The sequence below is a fragment of the Narcine bancroftii genome, chromosome 1, assembly GCF_036971445.1.
Source record: "Narcine bancroftii isolate sNarBan1 chromosome 1, sNarBan1.hap1, whole genome shotgun sequence".
NCBI classification, from domain to species: Eukaryota; Metazoa; Chordata; class Chondrichthyes; order Torpediniformes; family Narcinidae; genus Narcine; species Narcine bancroftii.
In genome coordinates this window covers 103,392,413-103,411,610 of record NC_091469.1, presented here as the reverse complement: position 1 = coordinate 103,411,610, position 19,198 = coordinate 103,392,413, and the positions used below count along the sequence as shown (strand labels likewise).

The 19,198-nt window shown below is 43.3% G+C and overlaps 1 protein-coding gene across 2 annotated transcripts in view; it reads left to right on the top strand.

The window, feature by feature from the left end:
- LOC138761980 (coiled-coil domain-containing protein 183-like) overlaps window positions 1-19,198 on the top strand; it is a 111,676-nt gene that overhangs the window by 72,998 nt on the left and 19,480 nt on the right. For both annotated transcript variants that reach the window (XM_069935062.1, XM_069935053.1), the window contains 2 exons: window positions 3,380-3,471; window positions 4,457-4,617. In XM_069935062.1, the coding sequence (XP_069791163.1) occupies window positions 3,380-3,471; window positions 4,457-4,617 (253 nt within the window). The remainder of the gene's footprint in view (window positions 1-3,379; window positions 3,472-4,456; window positions 4,618-19,198) is intronic.

The window sequence follows — 19,198 nt, the reverse complement described above, 5'->3', positions numbered from 1 at the left end:
GAAATAGAAGAAGAAAAGAAAGGCAAGATAAAGGAGGTACTTTCTCTTATTAAGGGATACATGGAGTCATTTAAAGAATGGCAAACACAGGAATTTAATGATTTAAGAAAAAGAATAAACAACACAGAAAAGAAAATGAATAAAATAGATATGACCTTAACAGAAATGGGAAAGAAAATGGACAAGATGGAAGAGCGGGCAGTAGCAGCAGAAATGGAGGTAGAAGACTTAAAAAAGAAATTGGAGGAATCTAATAAAAAAACTAAAGAGACACAAGAACTACTAGCTCAAAAAATAGATACAATGGAAAATTATAACAGAAGAAATAACATAAAGATAGTGGGCCTTAAGGAAGATGAAGAAGGCAAGAATATGAGGGAGTTTATAAAAGAGTGGATCCCTAAGACCCTAGGATGTCCAGAACTACAGCAAGAAATGGAAATAGAAAGGGCACATAGAGTATTGGCCTCTAAACCACAACCACAACAAAAACCAAGATCTATTGTAGTAAAATTCCTAAGATATACTACAAGAGAAAAGGTACTGGAGAAGACAATGGAAAAAGTAAGAGAGGGCAACAAACCACTGGAGTATAAAGGGCAAAAAATCTTCATTTATCCAGATATAAGTTTTGAACTCCTAAAGAAGAGAAAAGAGTTCAATACAGCAAAGGCGATTTTATGGAAGAAAGGGTATAAATTTATACTAAAGCATCCAGCGGTATTGAAAATATTTATTCCAGGACAACAAAACAGACTATACTCGGATCCAGAAGAAGCACGAAAATTTGCAGAACAATTACAAAAATAGACTGAGGGAGGAAGACGGGTAATGAGAGTAAAAATGATCACGATTGATATGTATGTGGGTAAAGACAAAAATAGACTGAGGGATGAAGACGGGTAATGAGAGTAAAAATGATCACGATTGATATGTATGCGGGTAAAGAGGTATAAGAGTGGATAGAGACAATGTGCATACGTGAATGTATCTGTACTTAGAGGAAAATATAGATAGTATAGACAAGAATTAATAAGGGAAGGTAATGGAATAGAGAGAATAAGGAGGGAATTAAAAGAGTGACCTTTGTGACATATGAAAAGTGAAATCTTTTCTGGGGGGGGCTGGGTGGGGGGAAATAGCAGTCACTGCAAAATCAGTTGACGCTTGCGAGTGGATTCGCAAATCCAAATGGAGAGGGGAGATGTGGTTGTCCGATAAGGGATAAAGGACAACTCAGGAGGGGAAGGGGAGATTGGGGATAAAGAAGATAGAAATAGGAGAATAAGGAAAATGTTGGATGTTGTAGGAATGTTGTCTTATAAAGAGTTGAAAATAAGAAAACAGAAATGGAAAAGGAGGAAAGGTAATGATGGAAAAACGGAAAGAGAAGATAAACAAAATATAAAAGGGCTACGCTGAACTATATGACTTTAAATATTAATGGAATACATAACCAAATTAAAAGGAAGAAACTACTAAATTTAAATGAATAAATGTATTCCATTAGAAAAAATAACATATAGGTTAAGAAATAATATTGAAATATTCGAACAAGTATGGGAGCCTTACATTAAATACAATAGCGAAAACCTACCGGGGACAAACATTACCTAAGTTGATGGAAGGAGAAGGAAAGAAAAGAATGGACTCAGTAGAATTTCTGGTGTATTTTTGTTGAATGACAACATTGTCTGACTGGTTTAATGCAACCTAGATTGTATACCTAAAATGGATGAGAGGGGGGGGGGTGGGGGGGTGGCTTGGGAGGAGGGAGGGGGGGGAGAAAAAGTCACTGTATATGTGTGAAAAAGAAATAGTGTATATCATGGCTAATGTGATTTATGGTGTGAAAAATAAAAAATTTAAAATAAAAAAAAAGAGAGTGGTAGGAATGTGGAATGAGCTGCCATTTGATGTAGTGAATGCAGATTCAATCTTGAGTTTTAAAAATAAATTGGATCAATGTATGGATAGGAGTAATCTGAAGGGTTATGGATTGAGAGTAGGTCAATGGGACTAGCTAGTTTTATTGGTCGGCACAGAAGAGAAGGGTTGAATAGCCTATTTTTCTGTGCTGTAATGTTCTATGGTTCTGTGGTAAAAACATGGGGCCCTTTTATGGACCATTACCATAATCTAAAGTTTTAGGGTTGTTATAAGCTTCAATGCTGTGCTGTCTATTTCTAAGTTGTCATTTGATACCAACATGTTTTTTTTCCCAACCTTGTATAGTGATGGGGGTTTTGAATTAATGGGGTGTTTTGTTTTCCTTGTAATTTGTATTTCAATATATAATTGTATTGTTTAATTTTTTGTATTATCAATAAAAATATCTTAAAAGAAAGATTGTGTAAACCATAGAAAAAAACATACAAAAATACAGCACAGAAAACAGCTCTTCTAGTCTGTGCCAAAACATCATTCCTCTAGACCCACTGACCTGTACCCATTCCATAACCCTCTAGAGCACTCCCGTCCAAGAATCTATCCAATTTATACTTAAAACTTAAGACTGAGCCTGCATTTACCACATCAGATGGTAGCTCATTCCAAACTCCCACCACTCTCTGAGTGAAGAAGTTCCCCCCAATGTTCCCCCTAAACCTTTCACCCTAAAGCCTTGTCCTCTCTTATTTCTCTCTCCCAATCTAAGTGGAAGGAGCCTACTCGCATTTACACTGTCTATTTCCTTTGTAATTTTGTAAACCTTGATCAAATCTCCCTCATTCTTCTACATTCTAAGGAATAAACTCCCAACCTATTTAATCTTTCCCTGTCGCTCAACTCCTGAAGGCTCGGCAACTTCCTAGTAAATGTTCTCTGCACTCTTTAGATCTTACTGATATCCTTCCTATAGTTTGGCGACCAGAACTGCACACAATACTCCAAATTTGGCCTCAGCAATGTTTTATACAACCTCACCAGTACATCCCCAACTCCTGTACTCAATACTTTGATTTATGAAGGCCAAGATGCTAAAAGCTTTCTTTACAACCCTGTTTACATGTGACAGCACTTTCAGGGAATTATATATCTATATTCCCAGATCACTTTATTCCTCTGCACTTCTCAGTGCCCTACCATTTACTATGTATGGCCTACCTTGGTTAGTCCTTCCAAAATTCAACACCTCAAACTTGTTTGCATTAAATTCCATCTGCTATTTTCTGACACATTTTTCCAGTTGGTCCCTCTGTAAGCTTTGAATGCCTTCCTCACTGACCACAACACTTCCAATCTTAGTATACTGGAAGAGAACAAAAGTGAGGACAGTTCCCACAATGCTACTGACCACCCTCTGGTGAACAATAATATTGGTTGGGTGGCAGATCTTTTCCTGCTACAATCAGAAATGGTGTGTTTTCACTTTGCACAGATTTTGGAACACGATTACACAGTGGAAGTGAAAATGCTGTGATAAATGAAATCAACAAATTGAAGGAACTAATGTCCTGCTCAAAACTTGAGGTAAATAAAAAACAAAACTGTAGTTGCTACAAATTTGAAGCTAAAGCAGAAAATTCTGAAAGCACTCAGCAAGTCAACCAGCACCCATGGTAATAAACAAGAGAAAGACACTTTGGCAGCTTGTATTAACTTTCATCCACAAATACTGCTGAGAGTTTTGGACCTTTATCATTCGAGTGAATAAACAAAGTCATTGTAAACATTAATGATCTTTTACATGGGACATCTGTCTCACTCACGGTGTCAGGACAACAGTCCCACTCCCTGTGCCAGGAAAACAGTCCCAATCATAATGTCAGGACAACAGTCCAGCTCATGGTGTTCAGTCACAGTCCCGTTCATGATTTTAGGGGATGGGTCACAGTTTGGGTCACAGCGTCAGGAGTTACAGATGCACACACAGTGCCAGAAGTCACAGTCCTGCTCAGAGTCAGGCAAAACAATCTCGCTGATGGTTACGGAGAGGGTTGTCACAGTTCCATTCACAATGTTGGATAGGAAGGGTTTCAAGGTGGGTGTGTATAGGAGAAGTTGTAATGATATTGTGGTGGTGCACCACCGGCCTACTGCAGGCGGCAACCTCTGTACCTGCAAGAGTGTAAGAGGACAGGACAACACCTGGCCGACTGTCAATCAGTCGGCCTGAATGTATCAAGTCCCACCCAGTCGAGTGTCAATCACCCTCCAGGATATAAGCCTGCGCTGGCCTCCTGAAGCCTCACACAGAGTTGCTGCAGCCACAACCAGCCTGGATCTGTGGAAGTCTTTGTGGATTAAAGCCTGTTGAACAGTTTATTTTGTGTGTGTCTGATTCTGGCTAACAGCGCACCACAGATGTGAGGTAGATGTCAGGGTGGGAGAGGCTTCAGTGGTCTGGGGTAAATATACTGAAGCTATCAGAATGCTTCTGCCTTTTTGTTGACTGTATTGTTCTATTAATTGACATTGCAAGAGAAGATAAATTTATATTAACCATCTCAACCAGGACATAGAACAGAGAATAAACATGCAGACTGCAACCAGTGACTATCTGCAGTGGAAGCTCAGCCAGCGGAAAGAAAAACGCAATAACCTGAACAATGAGTTTGAGAGTTTGATGCTGGAACATGCTGAGTTAAAGTTTGACCCCAATAAGACCATAGTCAGGTACAGGAAGTACATTGCACTCTTTTATTAGGAATACATATGAGTCTTAAAGCTGTTTTGAATTGTTCTTGTATAAGACCTGTTGATGATTTTTTTTTTCCTCTTGAAGTTTGATAACTTGGCACCACAATATCTTTTGACATTCCTAGGCAGAACTTAGGGAGTACTGTAGCCCAGATATGCTATCTGGTGGATTAAATGTTAAATTAAGGCCCATATACCTGCTCAGGTGGTTCTGAAAGGTCCAGTTTTACTGCTTTGAAGAAGAGAGGTAGTTCTTATCAATTATACTGCAACCAAGTGTGTGAAAATAGATAACCTGGTGTCTTCAAAAGGGAATTAGATGGGTACAAGAGATATTTGGTGGACTGGGGGAGGGGGGAGGAAGGAAGAGATTCTTCCAACACTGGGCATTGAGGAGTTGAGACCAGAGGGGAAGCCCCTCAAACAACAGAGTGGTGAGTATGACAATGTGCCATAGAGTAAACAGAGAGAGAATGTAACAATGTACAAAGATGGAGCATGACACGAAGGGTGTAAAGAGATTTTGTGTGGTTCTTTTTTGTAATTAATTTATTGTGAATAAATTTTATTTTGGGAGACAATCTAGATTCTCTTAAGAGTTATAGCCAGGTGGTGGTTTTGTTTTTATTTGAAATGAGAAAAATATATTGTCACCAGGGGCAAGGACTTGTGTGGGATGAGAGGCAGAGAGGACTGGGAAGGAAGGTTGGATATGAGTTCATTTTCATCCTCAATAATCCCTGATCCACCATAGGTGACTAAAAATCCACCAGCTCACTCATCAAATGAAGTCTGTTTCTGCTTAGGAAAGAGCTGTGATTATGACTAACTAACTTACGAGAGAAAAAATATATTCCGTATATGTGTGTTATTCCAACTGTAATGAGGGTGTGTGTAAGGTGTGAGCAATGTGCTATGCTATATGCTCTTAGTTGGTGAGGAAGGACAGGCAGGGAACCAAAACATAAAGGTAGCCAGTTAGAAGGATTGAAATGTGTCAATTTCAGTGCTCGGAGTATTAGGAATAAAGGGGATGATCTTAGAGCACGGATCAGTACGTGGAGCTACAATGTTGTGCCTGTTACTGAAACTTGGCTGGAGGAAGGTCATGATTGGCTGATGCAGGTACTGGGGTTTAGGTGTTTTAAAAGAAATAGGATGAGAGGTAGAAAAGAGGGGGTGGAATAGCATTGCTGGTCAGGGATAGTATCATGGCTACAGAAAGGGAGGATGCTGCTGAAGGAATGTCCACTGGAAGTCAGAAATAGGAAGGGAGCTATCTCTGCGCGAGTAGTCTATAGGCACCCAAATAGCCCATGGGATTTCGAGGAGGAGATAAACAGACAGATTTTGGAATGGTGTGGGAAATACAGGGTTATAATTATGGATGATTTCAACTTCCCTAAATTGACCGGCACCTACTGACTGCAAGAGGGATAGATGGGGCTGAATTTGTCAGGTGTGTACAAGAAGGATTCCTGACAGTGCAGATAGACCCCAACTTACCATGAGGTTCCATTATGGGACTCGCATTGTGAAATTATTGTGTCTACCTATACTGGTAATTTTTTGCCTTGTCTCTGTTGGGGGGTCTGACATCCTGGCTGCTGATGAGAGGCTGACGTCTCCACAGCTGCCAGGAGGTTGACATCCCCGCTGCTGGTGGGAGGCAGAGGTCCCCGCTGCCAATGGCGGATTAAGTACCACCTGGGCCCTAGGCTGAACTTTAGTAAAGTCTCCTCTGCAGTGGCATATCTACGGATAATAGCGCCTATGGCAAGCAATGAAATCATGCCTCCCCACCTCGTTAAAACTTCCTTCACCCTGCAACCATCTCTCGCCACCACCACGCTATCCACATTGCTTTCCCCACCAGTCCTTGCCACTGTAAAACCCTAAAATAGTCATATCCTACGTTGTGTTGGATATATTGAGATATTGGAAAATAATCTTTATCTCAAAAAACATGACAGTCATTTCAATTTAAAAAACCCTCTGCCTACTTCAAAAGCCAGCATTCGCTGAAAGAAAGCAGTGAGCAGCATTCCCTGGGCCGGAGAGGAGTAACTAAAGTTAAAGGTGTTGAGTGAATGTCACTGTCCCTGCAGGAACCCTCTCTTTAGTGGAAAGGGGACTCTCGGCGCTGAGCACCTGATGGGAGAGAAGCAAGAAAATGCCAAAGCCCAGGGTCAAACTCATCTTTCAGCTCACACCCTCCTCATCCCTGGCTCCAACAGGGGACGGGAGGGTTCGGAGTCAGGTGTCAGGAACTACGGTGTAGGTCGAAGGGAAGGTTCAGGGTTGGGCATCAGGAGATCTGGTGTGGGATAGGCCGAGGGGAGGGACCAGAGTCGGATGTTGGGAGCTCCGGTGTAGGCTAAGGGGAGAGTTCAGATTTGGGACTTGGGCATCAGGAACTCTGATGACCAGAGCTCCCAATATGCCCAACTTCATCCTCCCTTTGGCCTACCACATTCCAGAGCTCCGATGCCTGACTCTGAACCCTCCCCTCGGCCTACTGCTGCACACATACACTGAGCAAACGAGGTAAACACAGAGCGGGGTGCCACATCTACTTTCATTGGCCATATGTCATGCTCTCTGCGTGGATGCCATCCCTTCATTGGCCTGTCAGATGATCAATCAAATCACAGATTTTACCTTCCAGGCCCCTAGGCTTCAGCCTACTCAGCCTAATGGGTAATCCGCCTCTGCCAGCGGGAGGCCGATGTCCTTGTTGCTGCCAGAAGCCTGAGGTGATGCCAGGTAACTAGGGGCAATGGTGTCACCTTGTAACCTATGTTGTAATTTGGAATGCATGCGCAGATTGCTGTTGCTCTCTCTCCCTCCCCAGCGATGGCAATCTGAGCAAACGCTCCAAATTATCTTTTTTTAAAAAATTGCCTGGGTCCTTCAAAGCATGATACAGGTAGACCCCGACTTACCAATTTCTGATCATTGAAATCGAAATATCGTAGGTTAAGGTCTGACTGCCCAACGATAGGAGATGCCATACTGGATCTGGTTCTGGGGAATGAACCTGGTCAGGTGGCGGAACCCTTGGTGGGGAAGCATTTTGGTGAGAGTGACCACAACTCCCTTAGCTTCAACGTAGCTATGGAAAAGAATAAAGACCGTCAAAATGGGAAAGTGCTTAACTGGGAAAGGGCTAATTATGAAGGGATGAGGCAGTAACTAGCGCGAATAAATTGGAAAAAAGATGTTCAAGGGTGAAAACACAGAAGTAATGTGCAGAGTTCAAGTTAGGTTTGTCCCACTAAGGAAAAAATGGTAAGAAAAGGGAACCATGGCTGACGAAACAGGTCAGGTATCTAGTCAAGAGGAAGAAGGAAGCATATGTTAGATATAGGAAGCAGAAAACAGGAAGGGCTCATGAGAAGTATATGATAGCCAGAAAGGAGCTTAGGAAAAAACTTAGGAGAGCTCGAAGGGAACATGAGAAGGCTTGGCATGTAAAATTAAGGAGATCCCCCCCCCCCCCCGATCCCTCAAGGCTTTCTATACGTATGTGAAGAACAGAAGGATGACGAGAATGAAGGTGGGGCCACTAAAGAATAAAGTGCCCGGAGGCAGAGGAAATTGGGGAGGTCCTAAATAAATACTTTGCGTCAGTATTCACAAGAGAAAAGAACCTTGATTATGGAGAGGTTGAAATTGAATGGGCCTGTGTGCTGGACAATGTGGAGATTAAGGAAGGGGAAGTGTTGGATCTTCTTAAAAATATCAAGATTGTTAAGTCCCTGTGGCTCGACATGATATACACCAGGCTGCTGTGGGAAGTGAGAGAAGAGATAACTGGGGCAGTACTATGATCTTTGAATCCTCTTTGGCCGCAGGGGAGGTACCAGAGGATTGGAGAATAACAAATGTAGTCCCCTTGTTTATAAAAGGTAATAGGGACAATCCTGGGAATTATAGACCGGTGAGTCTTGCGTCAGTGGTGTGCAAACTAATGGAGAGGATTCTTGAGGATAGGATCTATGAGCATTTGGAGAAGTACAGTCTACTCAAGGATAGTCAGCATGGCTTTGTGAAGGGAGATGGTGTCTCACGAGTCTGAGTTTTTTGTGGAGCTAACAAAAGAAATTGATGAGGGTAGGATGGTAGACATTGTTTATGTGGATTTAAGCAAGGCATTTAATAAGATCCCCTGTGAGAGATTCATCTAGAAAGTCATGAGGCATGGGATCAGTGGAAACTTGACTGTGTGGATAAAAAATTGGCTTGCAGGAAGAAGCTGAGAGTTGTAGTGGAATAAAAGTATTCTGCCTGGAGGTTGGTGACTAGTGAGGTGCTGCAGGGTTATGTTCTGGGGCCCTTGCACTTTGTGATTTTTATAAATGATCTGAATGAAGAGGTGGAAGGATGGGTCAGTAAGTTTGCAGATGACATGAAAATTGGAGGAGTCATGGATGAAACTGAAAGTTGTAGAAGGTTACAAGAGGATATAGACAGGATGCAGAATTGGACAGAAAATTGGCAGATAGAGTTCAATCCGGATAAGTGTGAAGTGATGCATTTTTGAAGGACAAACCAGAAGGCTGAGCATGGGGTTAATGGTTGGTTACTTAAGAGTGGATGAACAAGCAGAAGAGGACAGAGGGGGAAAGTGAGAAGCAGCGACCCCCCAAACAGAGAACATATCAGCTTTCCTGGGGAAGCTGGGAGTGACAGGAGTGATGTGGAGGCCGGTGCCGTCAAAAGGGAGGATGGCATCGGGCTGCATGAGGTAGCTAAGATGGCAGTATCAGGAATAAGCAGAGACTTGGGACCCTCACTGTGGACAATTTTAGATGCGATGGAAAAGAGACTCATTGGTCTTGGGCAGGAAAACAAGCCAGTTAAATGTTATGTTGGACAAATGTCATTCTGTATTAAATGCTTTGCAAGGGAGAGGAACAGAATTGGAAAAAAGAACAGGAAATAATGAGGACAGGATAGGACCATTAGAAAATGAAGCTACAGCGTGGGGGACAGAAAGAGGGCACTTATGGCAAAGAATTGATATTCTTGAAAATTATAGCCAGCAGAACACACTTAAAATAGTGGGATTAAAGGAAGGAATAGAGAGGAGAAACCCCGTGGCCTTTCAACGCTATTTTCTGGAGACTTTGGGGAAGGAAAGCTTGGGGGAATCGGTGGAGATTGAAAAGGTCCATTGGCCCTTCTTCGCACACCTGGGCCCCAGACAAAGGCCATGCTCGGTGTTGGTGGAGCTGCTGCACCACCAGGACTGAGAAATTGTTTTTAACAGCAGCAGTTGCTGGGGCAAAAGCAAGGGGATGGCCCTTGGAGGTGGAGGCAATAAAGCATTTTATTTATTCTGCTATCAGTAGAACCCTTCATCAAAGGTAAGAATTGGAACCACTGAAAAGGGCGGTAAAGCAAAAGGGGTATGACTGTGTAATCAGATACCCAGCAAACTTGAAAATAGTAATGCCAGAAGGAGAGAGGACATTTTTCTCAGACCCAAAATAAGCTCAAAAGTTTGTCAAACAACTAACAATATGTAACGATCAGCAATGGGAATCATACTCATGAAATAATGACAGTAAAGAATGTAAATAAATGGGTGTAGAAGTGGAAAGGGGAAGAATAGTAATGAGGAAAATGGTCTGGAGACATGGGGAAGGTGGATGGAGAGGAAAGGGAGGTAGATGGATGTGAAAGGCACAACCTTTAATATAGAGGGGGTGGTGACAATGTGGAGAATTCAGTCACCAGTGGAGGGAGAAGGGAAGATATGTGAAGGGATGGAGAGGGGAAATGTATGGGGGTGGTAAGTAGTTTTAATGGCAGGTGTATTGGGTTGGGGTTTCTTGAAGTACATTGTGTTTCTTTGGGGTTTTTTTTTCCCTTTTTTTCTTTTGTTGAATTTTTTTATTTTATTAGTCCTTTTTGGGTTTGTGGTCTTTGTTCTTGTTTTTATCTTCCCAGGGTTTGTCACGGGCCCGGCAGGCTGGAGCAGACAGCTGAAGGAAAAAGGCTGGATGAACAATAAATGGGGGGCGGTGGAGGTATGGGGGAAACACAAGTCTGGGAATCGCTGAGGCAATGGCCAAAAATACAAAGTATGTTAGTTTTAATGTTAATGGCTTGAACGGGAATGGTGAAGAGAAAAAGGTCTTGGCACACATTAAAAAAATGGGAGTGGATCTGGCCTTTCTCCAAGAAACATAGTTAATGGAGCAGGAACACCAAAAACTAAAAGGGGAATGGATGGGCCAGGTAATAGCCTCCTCATTCAGCTCAAATGCAGGTGGGGGGGGGGGTGGCAATTCTGATAGGGAAAAGTGTTCCATTGAGAGTGCAGAATGTGATCACAGACAGAACAGGAAAATGCACTGCCAAATATATTCAAAATCCTGGACCTTAGTAAATGTATATGCCCCCAACTTTGATGATGAAAAGTTCATACAAGACATTTTCTTGGGGTTGGCAGAGGGAAAGGAAAATATTCTGGTTGGGGGAGATTTTAATTTTTGTCTGGATTCTGTCTCAGATAACTCAACAAAGAAAATAACCAAGACAAAGGCAGGTAGGGCTACCATTGACAGTATGAGGGAGCTGAACTTGATAGATATGTGGAGGCAGAAGCATCTAAGGGAGAGGAATTATTCCTTCTACTCAAAACAACATGATTCCTACTCTAGAATAGATTTGTCCTGGCTTCAGCCCATGTAGAGGGTTGGATCATGGAATCTGAATACACAGCTAGATTTCACCTTGACATTAACAATAGAAGTGCCAGATAAGCAGGATACAGCATATAGATGGTGTCATAATACGTTGCTGTTAAAGAAGCTGGAGTTTTTAAATTTTGTAACAGCGCAGATAGTTATGTCCTGCGAGGCCATCTATACTTCTACTCCAGATAAATTCCTCCTATAAATTCCTCAAAGCATATTTGAGAGGTCAAATAATTGGATGCACCAAAGCAGTAAAAGAAATATATGAGGGAAACAAACGAATTAGAACAGGAAATTAATTGTCAAGAAAAGAATTTCCAAAAATCAGATTGAGAGGATCATTACAGGGCTCTAACAAATAAAAAATGGAAATACAATATACTCCAAACATATAATATAAAGGCCATAATGCAGTCAAAACAAAATAATACTATGAATTGGGAGAGAGAGCGCGCAAAGTCCTTTCTTGGCAATTGAGGACAGAACAGACCTCAAGGATGATCAATGCGGTACAAACTGGGAATGGCAGGATCACCCATAAACCAAAAGAGATTAATGAGACCTTCATGGAATTCTATGAGGGCTTATATAAATCAGAATTGACAGGGAGGTCTGATAAAGCCAGTGAGTTCTTATCTAAATTAAGAGTTACCAAATTTAGACCCAGAACAACAGGAAGGCCAAGATCTTCCCTTTACAGAAGAAGAGATAGGGAAAGCATTGAATTCACTGCAGAATAACAAGTCTCCAGGAGAGGATAGGTTTCCACCTGAGTTTTATAAGAAATTTAAAGCTTTATTGATGCATCTCTACATGGAGGTGGTAGACCAGGCAATAGAAACCTGTACCCTCCAGAATCTTTTTCAACAGCAATCATTACGATGATCTTTAAAAAAGACAAACATCTGCTAATGGCTTCTTCTAATAGACTTATCTCACTGTTAAACACAGATATAAGATACTGGCCAAATCCCTGGCAAATAGATTGGTGAAACATCTGTTGAAACTAATAAATAAAGACCAAGCGGGCTTTGTGCAAAAAAGACAGGCAGTGGATAACATTGGCAGACTGTTGAGTACAATGCATCTGGCGCAAACTAGAAACAAGAGAGGTTTAACTGTGACCCTGGATGCGGAAAAGACATTTGACAGATTGGAGTGGGATTACTTATTCAAAGTGCTGGAAAAATTGGGGTTAGGGCTAACTTTTATAAATTGGATAAGGTGCTGTACCATGCATCCAAGGCTAAAGTGGTGACCAATGGAAAATATTTTCCAGCTTTCCCATTGACTAGATCAAGTCGACAAGGGTGCCCGCTATCTCCAGCCCTGTTCACACTAGCCATAGAGCCACTAGCCGAAGCCATTCACCAGGATCCAGACATCAAGGGTTTTAGACTATGCCAGGAAGAACATAAAATAAATTTATTTGCCGATGACACACTGATATATCTGACAGACCCAGCAAACTTGTTGTTCAAACTGCACTTTACTCTGGAGGACTATGGGCAGATGTCCAGCTATAAGGTTAATTGGGACAAGAGCAAAATTATGCCACTTACTAAGAGGGATTACAGTCAATACCAAGAAAACAGCTATTTAAAGTGGCCACAAAATGGGATCAAATATCTAGGAGTCAGAATAGACAATAACTTGAATAATTTATATAAACTAAATTATACCCCTCTGGGAGAATTGAGGCGGACTTAAATAGATGGATGTCCTTGCCCATAATTTTAGTGGGCAGGATCAACTGTGTAAAAATGAATGTGTTGCCGAGACTTCAGTACTTCTTCCAGTCCCCGGGGAGTCTTCCAAAATTTGCTCTCTTGAATAAGTACATTTTTATGGAATGGAAAGGTAGCCAGGGTCTCTATGGAAAAATTGACCTGGGATTATAGTTTGGGCAGATTATGAATGCCAGACTTCAAGAAATACTATTGGGAAGCTCAGTCAAGATACATCACCTTGTTCTTTGAAGGGGGAGGTGTACCATCCTGGACACATATTGATCTGCACGGGGTAGGTGAGAAGGTAGTAGAGGATGTTATTTATAAATGGAACGCTAAACTGTTAACTGCAAAATCAGACAGCCCTATACTAAAACAAATTATCTTCATTTGAAATAAAATTAACCAATATCTAGGTATCAAAGGGGGGCTGTCCCTCAAAACACCCCTCATTCCAAATAGATTAATACCATTGAAGGTAGGTAACATGATCCTATCACCTGGTGTCGAAATGGCACCAGGTGCGTAGAGAATGTTACAAGCGGGGTCAACTAATATCGTTTGAACAATTCAGGCATAAGTATGATTTATCAAATAAGACATTCCACTGCTACCTTCAGATAAGATCATTCTTGCAGGACAAATTAGGTCCAACTATGGCCCTATGAGCGTATAATGACAGAGACCCTGATTCGAAGGGGGAACACAGAGAAGTTCATCTCGGCAATGTATTTCTTGCTCCAAGTGGAAGGACCTAAACCAGGCCTTCATAAATCAAGATAGAGGTGGGAGTTAGACCTAGGAATAAGAATTGACTAGTGCTGCTGGTCCGACTTGTGTCAGATCAGCATGACTACAACCATTAATGCGCGGTACAGGCTGGTCAGAATTGTCAGACCAATGCTTCAGATGTAGCATTGAGTCAGGAACTTTTCTCCATGCAACATGGACATGTACCCTTATGGAACTAGACCAAGTCTAAGAAAAAAAATCATTGGTAAAGAATTCCCACAGTACCCAGAATTGTTCCTGTTGGAAAACACAATGAACCTGTCCAAATTTCTAATCCAATTCGTAATGATCACATTGGCAGTGGCCAGGAAGTGCATAGCAGTTACCTGGAAATCTGACTCCTGCCTGAATATTACTGGCTGGAATGCAAAAATGCAAAGCTGTGTTCCCCTGGAGAAAATTACTATAACTTAAGAGAAAAGTATAACACTTACTTGAAAATTTGGCATCTATACTTAAATTCCATAGGAGCACAATTGTAGTGTGGACCATAGCGCTTCACTACCTTCCTTCCCCGTCTATCCCTTATTCGGGCAATGGGGGGAGGGGTGTGGTTCCATCCCTTCCTAACTAGGAAAAGTCAAGTGAAGAAAACAGCCTGTGCACTGGCTACCGTATCGCGACAAGCCCATATGTCATACCTTTGTTATGAGTGTCTTGAATGTTGTGTGTAAATGTGGTTAATTAAGTGTTAAATGTAGGGGTTGGGGAGGGAGAGAGATGAAAAGAGCTTGAACTCTGCAGAAAACTTGGTATAGAATTAATAATTGTAAATTGTAGTCAATGCTGATACTGTTAACATTGATTCTGATAATGTTGCTAACTGAGTTTAAATTTGGTAGTGTGGGGTTCAAATCCATACATCCCCCAAGGTCACCACAACATTGATAGGATAGTTAAGAAAGTGTGTGGGATGCTGGGCTTTATTAATAAGGGGCATAAAGTGGCTCTTACCCTTAAAGCAGCACATGAAATTCAAATAAAGTCAGTTACTGGTTCACCCTCGTGTGTGTGTGTGGACAAATTTCATTTCAGCAGCGCTGCTGTTAGCAGACACTACAAAAGTTTTAATAACTCACTTCGAGGCTGCTTGTGGTTATTGAATGCCCATCAATTTAATAACCTGTATTCTGCCATGGACAAGGTGATTCGCGTGGAGTAGCTGGAGGCCGATCCCAGGGAACCAGAGGCCTCTATTAAGTTTGACATGTGGCTGCACTGCCTGCAGACTTTTGTGAGGCGCAACCAGATCACAGATGACGTAGATAAGTACGATCTACTCTTAGCGTTGGTTAGCCACCAAGCGTACCAAATAATCAGTGATTGTGACAAGTACAACAATGCGATGGCCCAACTGCAGCAGCAGTATAGGGCCCCTTTGAACTCAATGTACGCTCGTTACCTTCTGGTCATGCAATGCTAGGCCCCCAGTGAGTCTGTTGATGACTTTGTGAGGCCAATGTGGGAGCTGGGATGAGCCTGTGGGTGCATAGATGTGGCTACCAAGAGGAGCTCATCTGCGATGGGTTAGTTGCCGGATTTCGTTCAAATCATATCAGAGACTCCTGGAGAAGGGCAATAGGACCTTACATTAAGTCATGCAGCCGACATGATCGCTTGAAATGGGCCAGAAAAATGCGGAGCCATATACCTCTGGCTATGCGGCTGCCGTGTGGGGAGCGGGTTCCACCATATTGGGAGTCAGGTTCTGAACAGCAGGAAGAGGAGTGAGATGACATGGTTGACGTCACTTCCAGTGTCTCGTCCAGACCCCACCATGTGCGATGCATGGGGGCAGCCAGCTTCACGATCTCCGGGGTGGCTATCTTGGTGATCGCCACCACTGCATCACAGCAGCAATGGTTCAGAGAATGAATTAACTCTGGCCTCAATCATTCTGGACCAGAACAGGCCATACAAGTTGGCGCGATACATGATGGACATAGAGATAAACATTTGCGCCATGGGCTGCATATGCAACACAGGGAGCACTGAAAGTTTCATACACCAAGACACTGTACAACATTATGCCCTCACAGTATCCTCTGCAAAGTGTAAGGTATCACTGGCATCCGATTTCTACTCCACTGAAATCTGTGGGTGCTGCACAGTGACCCTAACCGTGAGGGGCACTAAGTACAAATTTCAGACTTCTCGTCATGCCCCATCTCTGCATCCCAGTCATACTGGGGCTGGACTTCCAATGCCAGCTAAAGAGCATTCTGAAGCAGTTTGACAGACTCCATCCCCCCTCACAGTCCAAACAACCATTTTCTGGATAGCCCACACATCTTTCTGAACACAGCCAATCAGACACCAGAATGCCACCCAGGGCGTATGTCCTGCGGTCTGGCCACCTTCCAGCTCCTTCCATCCCCCACCCCCCCTGTTTGATAATCTAACTGTAAGCCAGTCACCACAAAAAGTAAGCAATACAGCCCCGGGGACAGAGAATTTATAAAAGCAGAAGTAAAGCGATTGCTAGCTGAAGGTGTGATAGAGCCCAGCAAAGCCCCTGGAGGGCACAAGTGGTGGTGGTTATGAGTGGGGAGAAGCACCGGATTTCAGCCAGACCATCAACCGGTTCACCCTTTTGGATGCCCACCCCTTCCCCCACATAGCCAACGTGGTGAATGAGGTCGTCCAGTACTGGGTCTTCTCTACCATTGACCTCAAGTCAGCGTATCACCAAATCCCGACCTGCTCTGAGAATCGCTTGCACACAGCGTTATGAGGCTGACAGCTACCTCTACCATTTCCTTCGGGTCCCATTTGACCTCACAAATGGAATGTCAATGTTCTAAAGGGAGATGGACTGCATGGTGGTGACCATAAACTGAAGGCAACATTTCCGTATTTGGACAATGTCACCATCTGCGGCAATAACCAGAAGGAACACGACACAAACCTGCAGAAATTCCTTACTACGACCAAAGCCCTGAACTTGACATATAACCAAAAGTGCATGTTCCGCACTTCACGTCTGGCAATACTAGGGTACATGGTGGAGCATGGCGTCATTTCCCCTGCTCCCGCTTGTATGCACCTCCTGGAACTCCCACTGGCCAGAACCTCAAGGTCTTGAAAAGGTTCCTGGGGTTATTTTCATACGATACCTAATGGGTCCCCAATTAAGTGAACAAGGTCCTTCCCCTAGTGAAGACCACCATATTTCCCCTGTCGGCAGAGGCCTGAAGGGTCTTTAAGTGCATTAAAGATGAGTTTGCCAAGGCAGCAATGAATGCCATTGATGAACCCATCTCTTTCTAGGAGGAGAATGATGCCTCCAATTTCGCCCTAGCTGCTTCCCTAAACCAAGCAGGCAGGCCTATGGTATTCTTTTCCTGGACCCTCCAGAGCCCTGAACTCAGGGACTCAGCCATTGACAAGGAGGCCTAGGCCATAATGGAAGCTGTGTGCCACTGGAGGGACTATTTAGCCAGCAGACCATTTATTCTGCTGACGGACCAGAGAGCCATTGCATTTATATTTAATAATAAACAGCGAGGGAAAATCAAAAACGACAAGATCATGAGGTGGAGAATTGAACTGTCCATCTATAATTACAAAATCTTGTACCACCTTGGGAAGCTCAATGAGCTACCCAATGCCCTGTCCCAGGGAATCTGCACCAGGCACAGGCAGATCGCTTCCAAGTCCTTCATGATAGCTCTGCCATCCTGGGGTCATCAGGGTCCATCACTTTGTGAGGGCCTACAACTTCTCTTATTCAGTTGAGCGGATCAGAGAGCTGACCCATAACTGCTCAGTCTGTGCAGAGTGCAAGCCACACTTCAACTGGCCTGAGAAGTCTCAACTGATCAAGGCCACCTCCCCCTTCAAATATCTCAGTATGGATTTAAGGGCCCCCTCCCCTCCACGAAGCAGAATGTGTTCTTCCTGAATATCATGAACGAGTACTCACGCGTCCCATTTACTATTCCCTGTCTGCATATGACCATGCCGACCGCATTAAAGCTCTCTGCAACCTCTTCACCAGTTACATTCATAGTAATCAGGGGTCCTCATTCATGAGCAAGGGAATAGCCACAAGCAGGACCACCAGCTACAACTCCCATGGGAATGGGCAGGTGGAAAGGGAGAACAGCATGATTTGGAGGGAAATCCTTTTGGCCCACAAGTCAAAAAGGATGCCCATCTCCCAGTGGAAGTGCTACTTGTCACCAGGTCCCTGCTGTGTACAACTATGAAGGCCACCCCACATGATAAAATATTCTCCTTCCCCAGGAGGTCTGCCTGACAACCATTAACTGAACTCCTAATACCCCCACACCCCCCAAACTAGTTCAGACTAACACAGTCCACCCCCTGGACATTCAGCCCACTATACAGGTCACTGTCCCACAGGAGCAGACAACTATGCAACCGGCACTGCGGCAATCACAGCAGCAGATAAAGCCACTGGTCCGGCTGGATCTGTGAACTGTAAAAGACTATATGAACTGTAACGATGGACTCTGTCACACTTCACCCCTTCGGACTCTATCTAAAAAGAAGGAAAGAATGACGTCACCATACTGTACAGGCTGGCCCACCCTCGACCCTGTACTCCTCCCCTTAAGATTCCTCAACAAAGGTAGAGTTGCTTTAGTCCGTCCCTTCATACCTGCCTTGCAATAGGGCCAGCAGCAAGTGAAGACATACCTGTTGTGACAGATTATGTTTTGTTTGTATTGTATGTAGATATGTTTTTGGGAGTTAAATTGGGACAAGTTTTTTAGTGTAGGTCACATACAAACACATCAAATACTGGAGATCTGCTCAATCCAGACAGAATGGCTCCTGGGGGCCTTTGCAAAAACTTTGGAGAGTGCCCAAGAGACTTCACTAATGGATTGTTGTTTTGAAAAGCAACAGATGAAAGAGATGGAAGGAGTAGTTTGCAGCAGGCTGTCTGGAGTGCAGCTTGCTGTTCGAAGAGGGTCATGTGGTTTTTGCAAGCTGAGAGAGTTGAACAGCTTTTTCTCAGAGAGAGAGAGAGATCAGTTCTGCAGTTTTACAGTCACCAGCAGCAGCTGGGACTGGAACAGGACAAGCTGGCAAAATTGTGGAGAAACCCCATTTGGAAAATGGGTTGTGAGTGCTTAGTTCAGCCTGGTCAAAGCTCTTGTGGTCCATACAAGAGGAGAGGACTGGCTGCCTAATGTTGAAATAAGAGAAACGAAAAGGAACTCTGTGGTGACCTGAAAGAAAGAGGTTATCATCTGGAAACCCCTGATGGGGCAAGTTTCTTCGGCAAGGCACTGACGTGGCTGATTGGAAGGGATCAAGTTTGCATTCAGGAACAACAAATCTCTCTAAAAA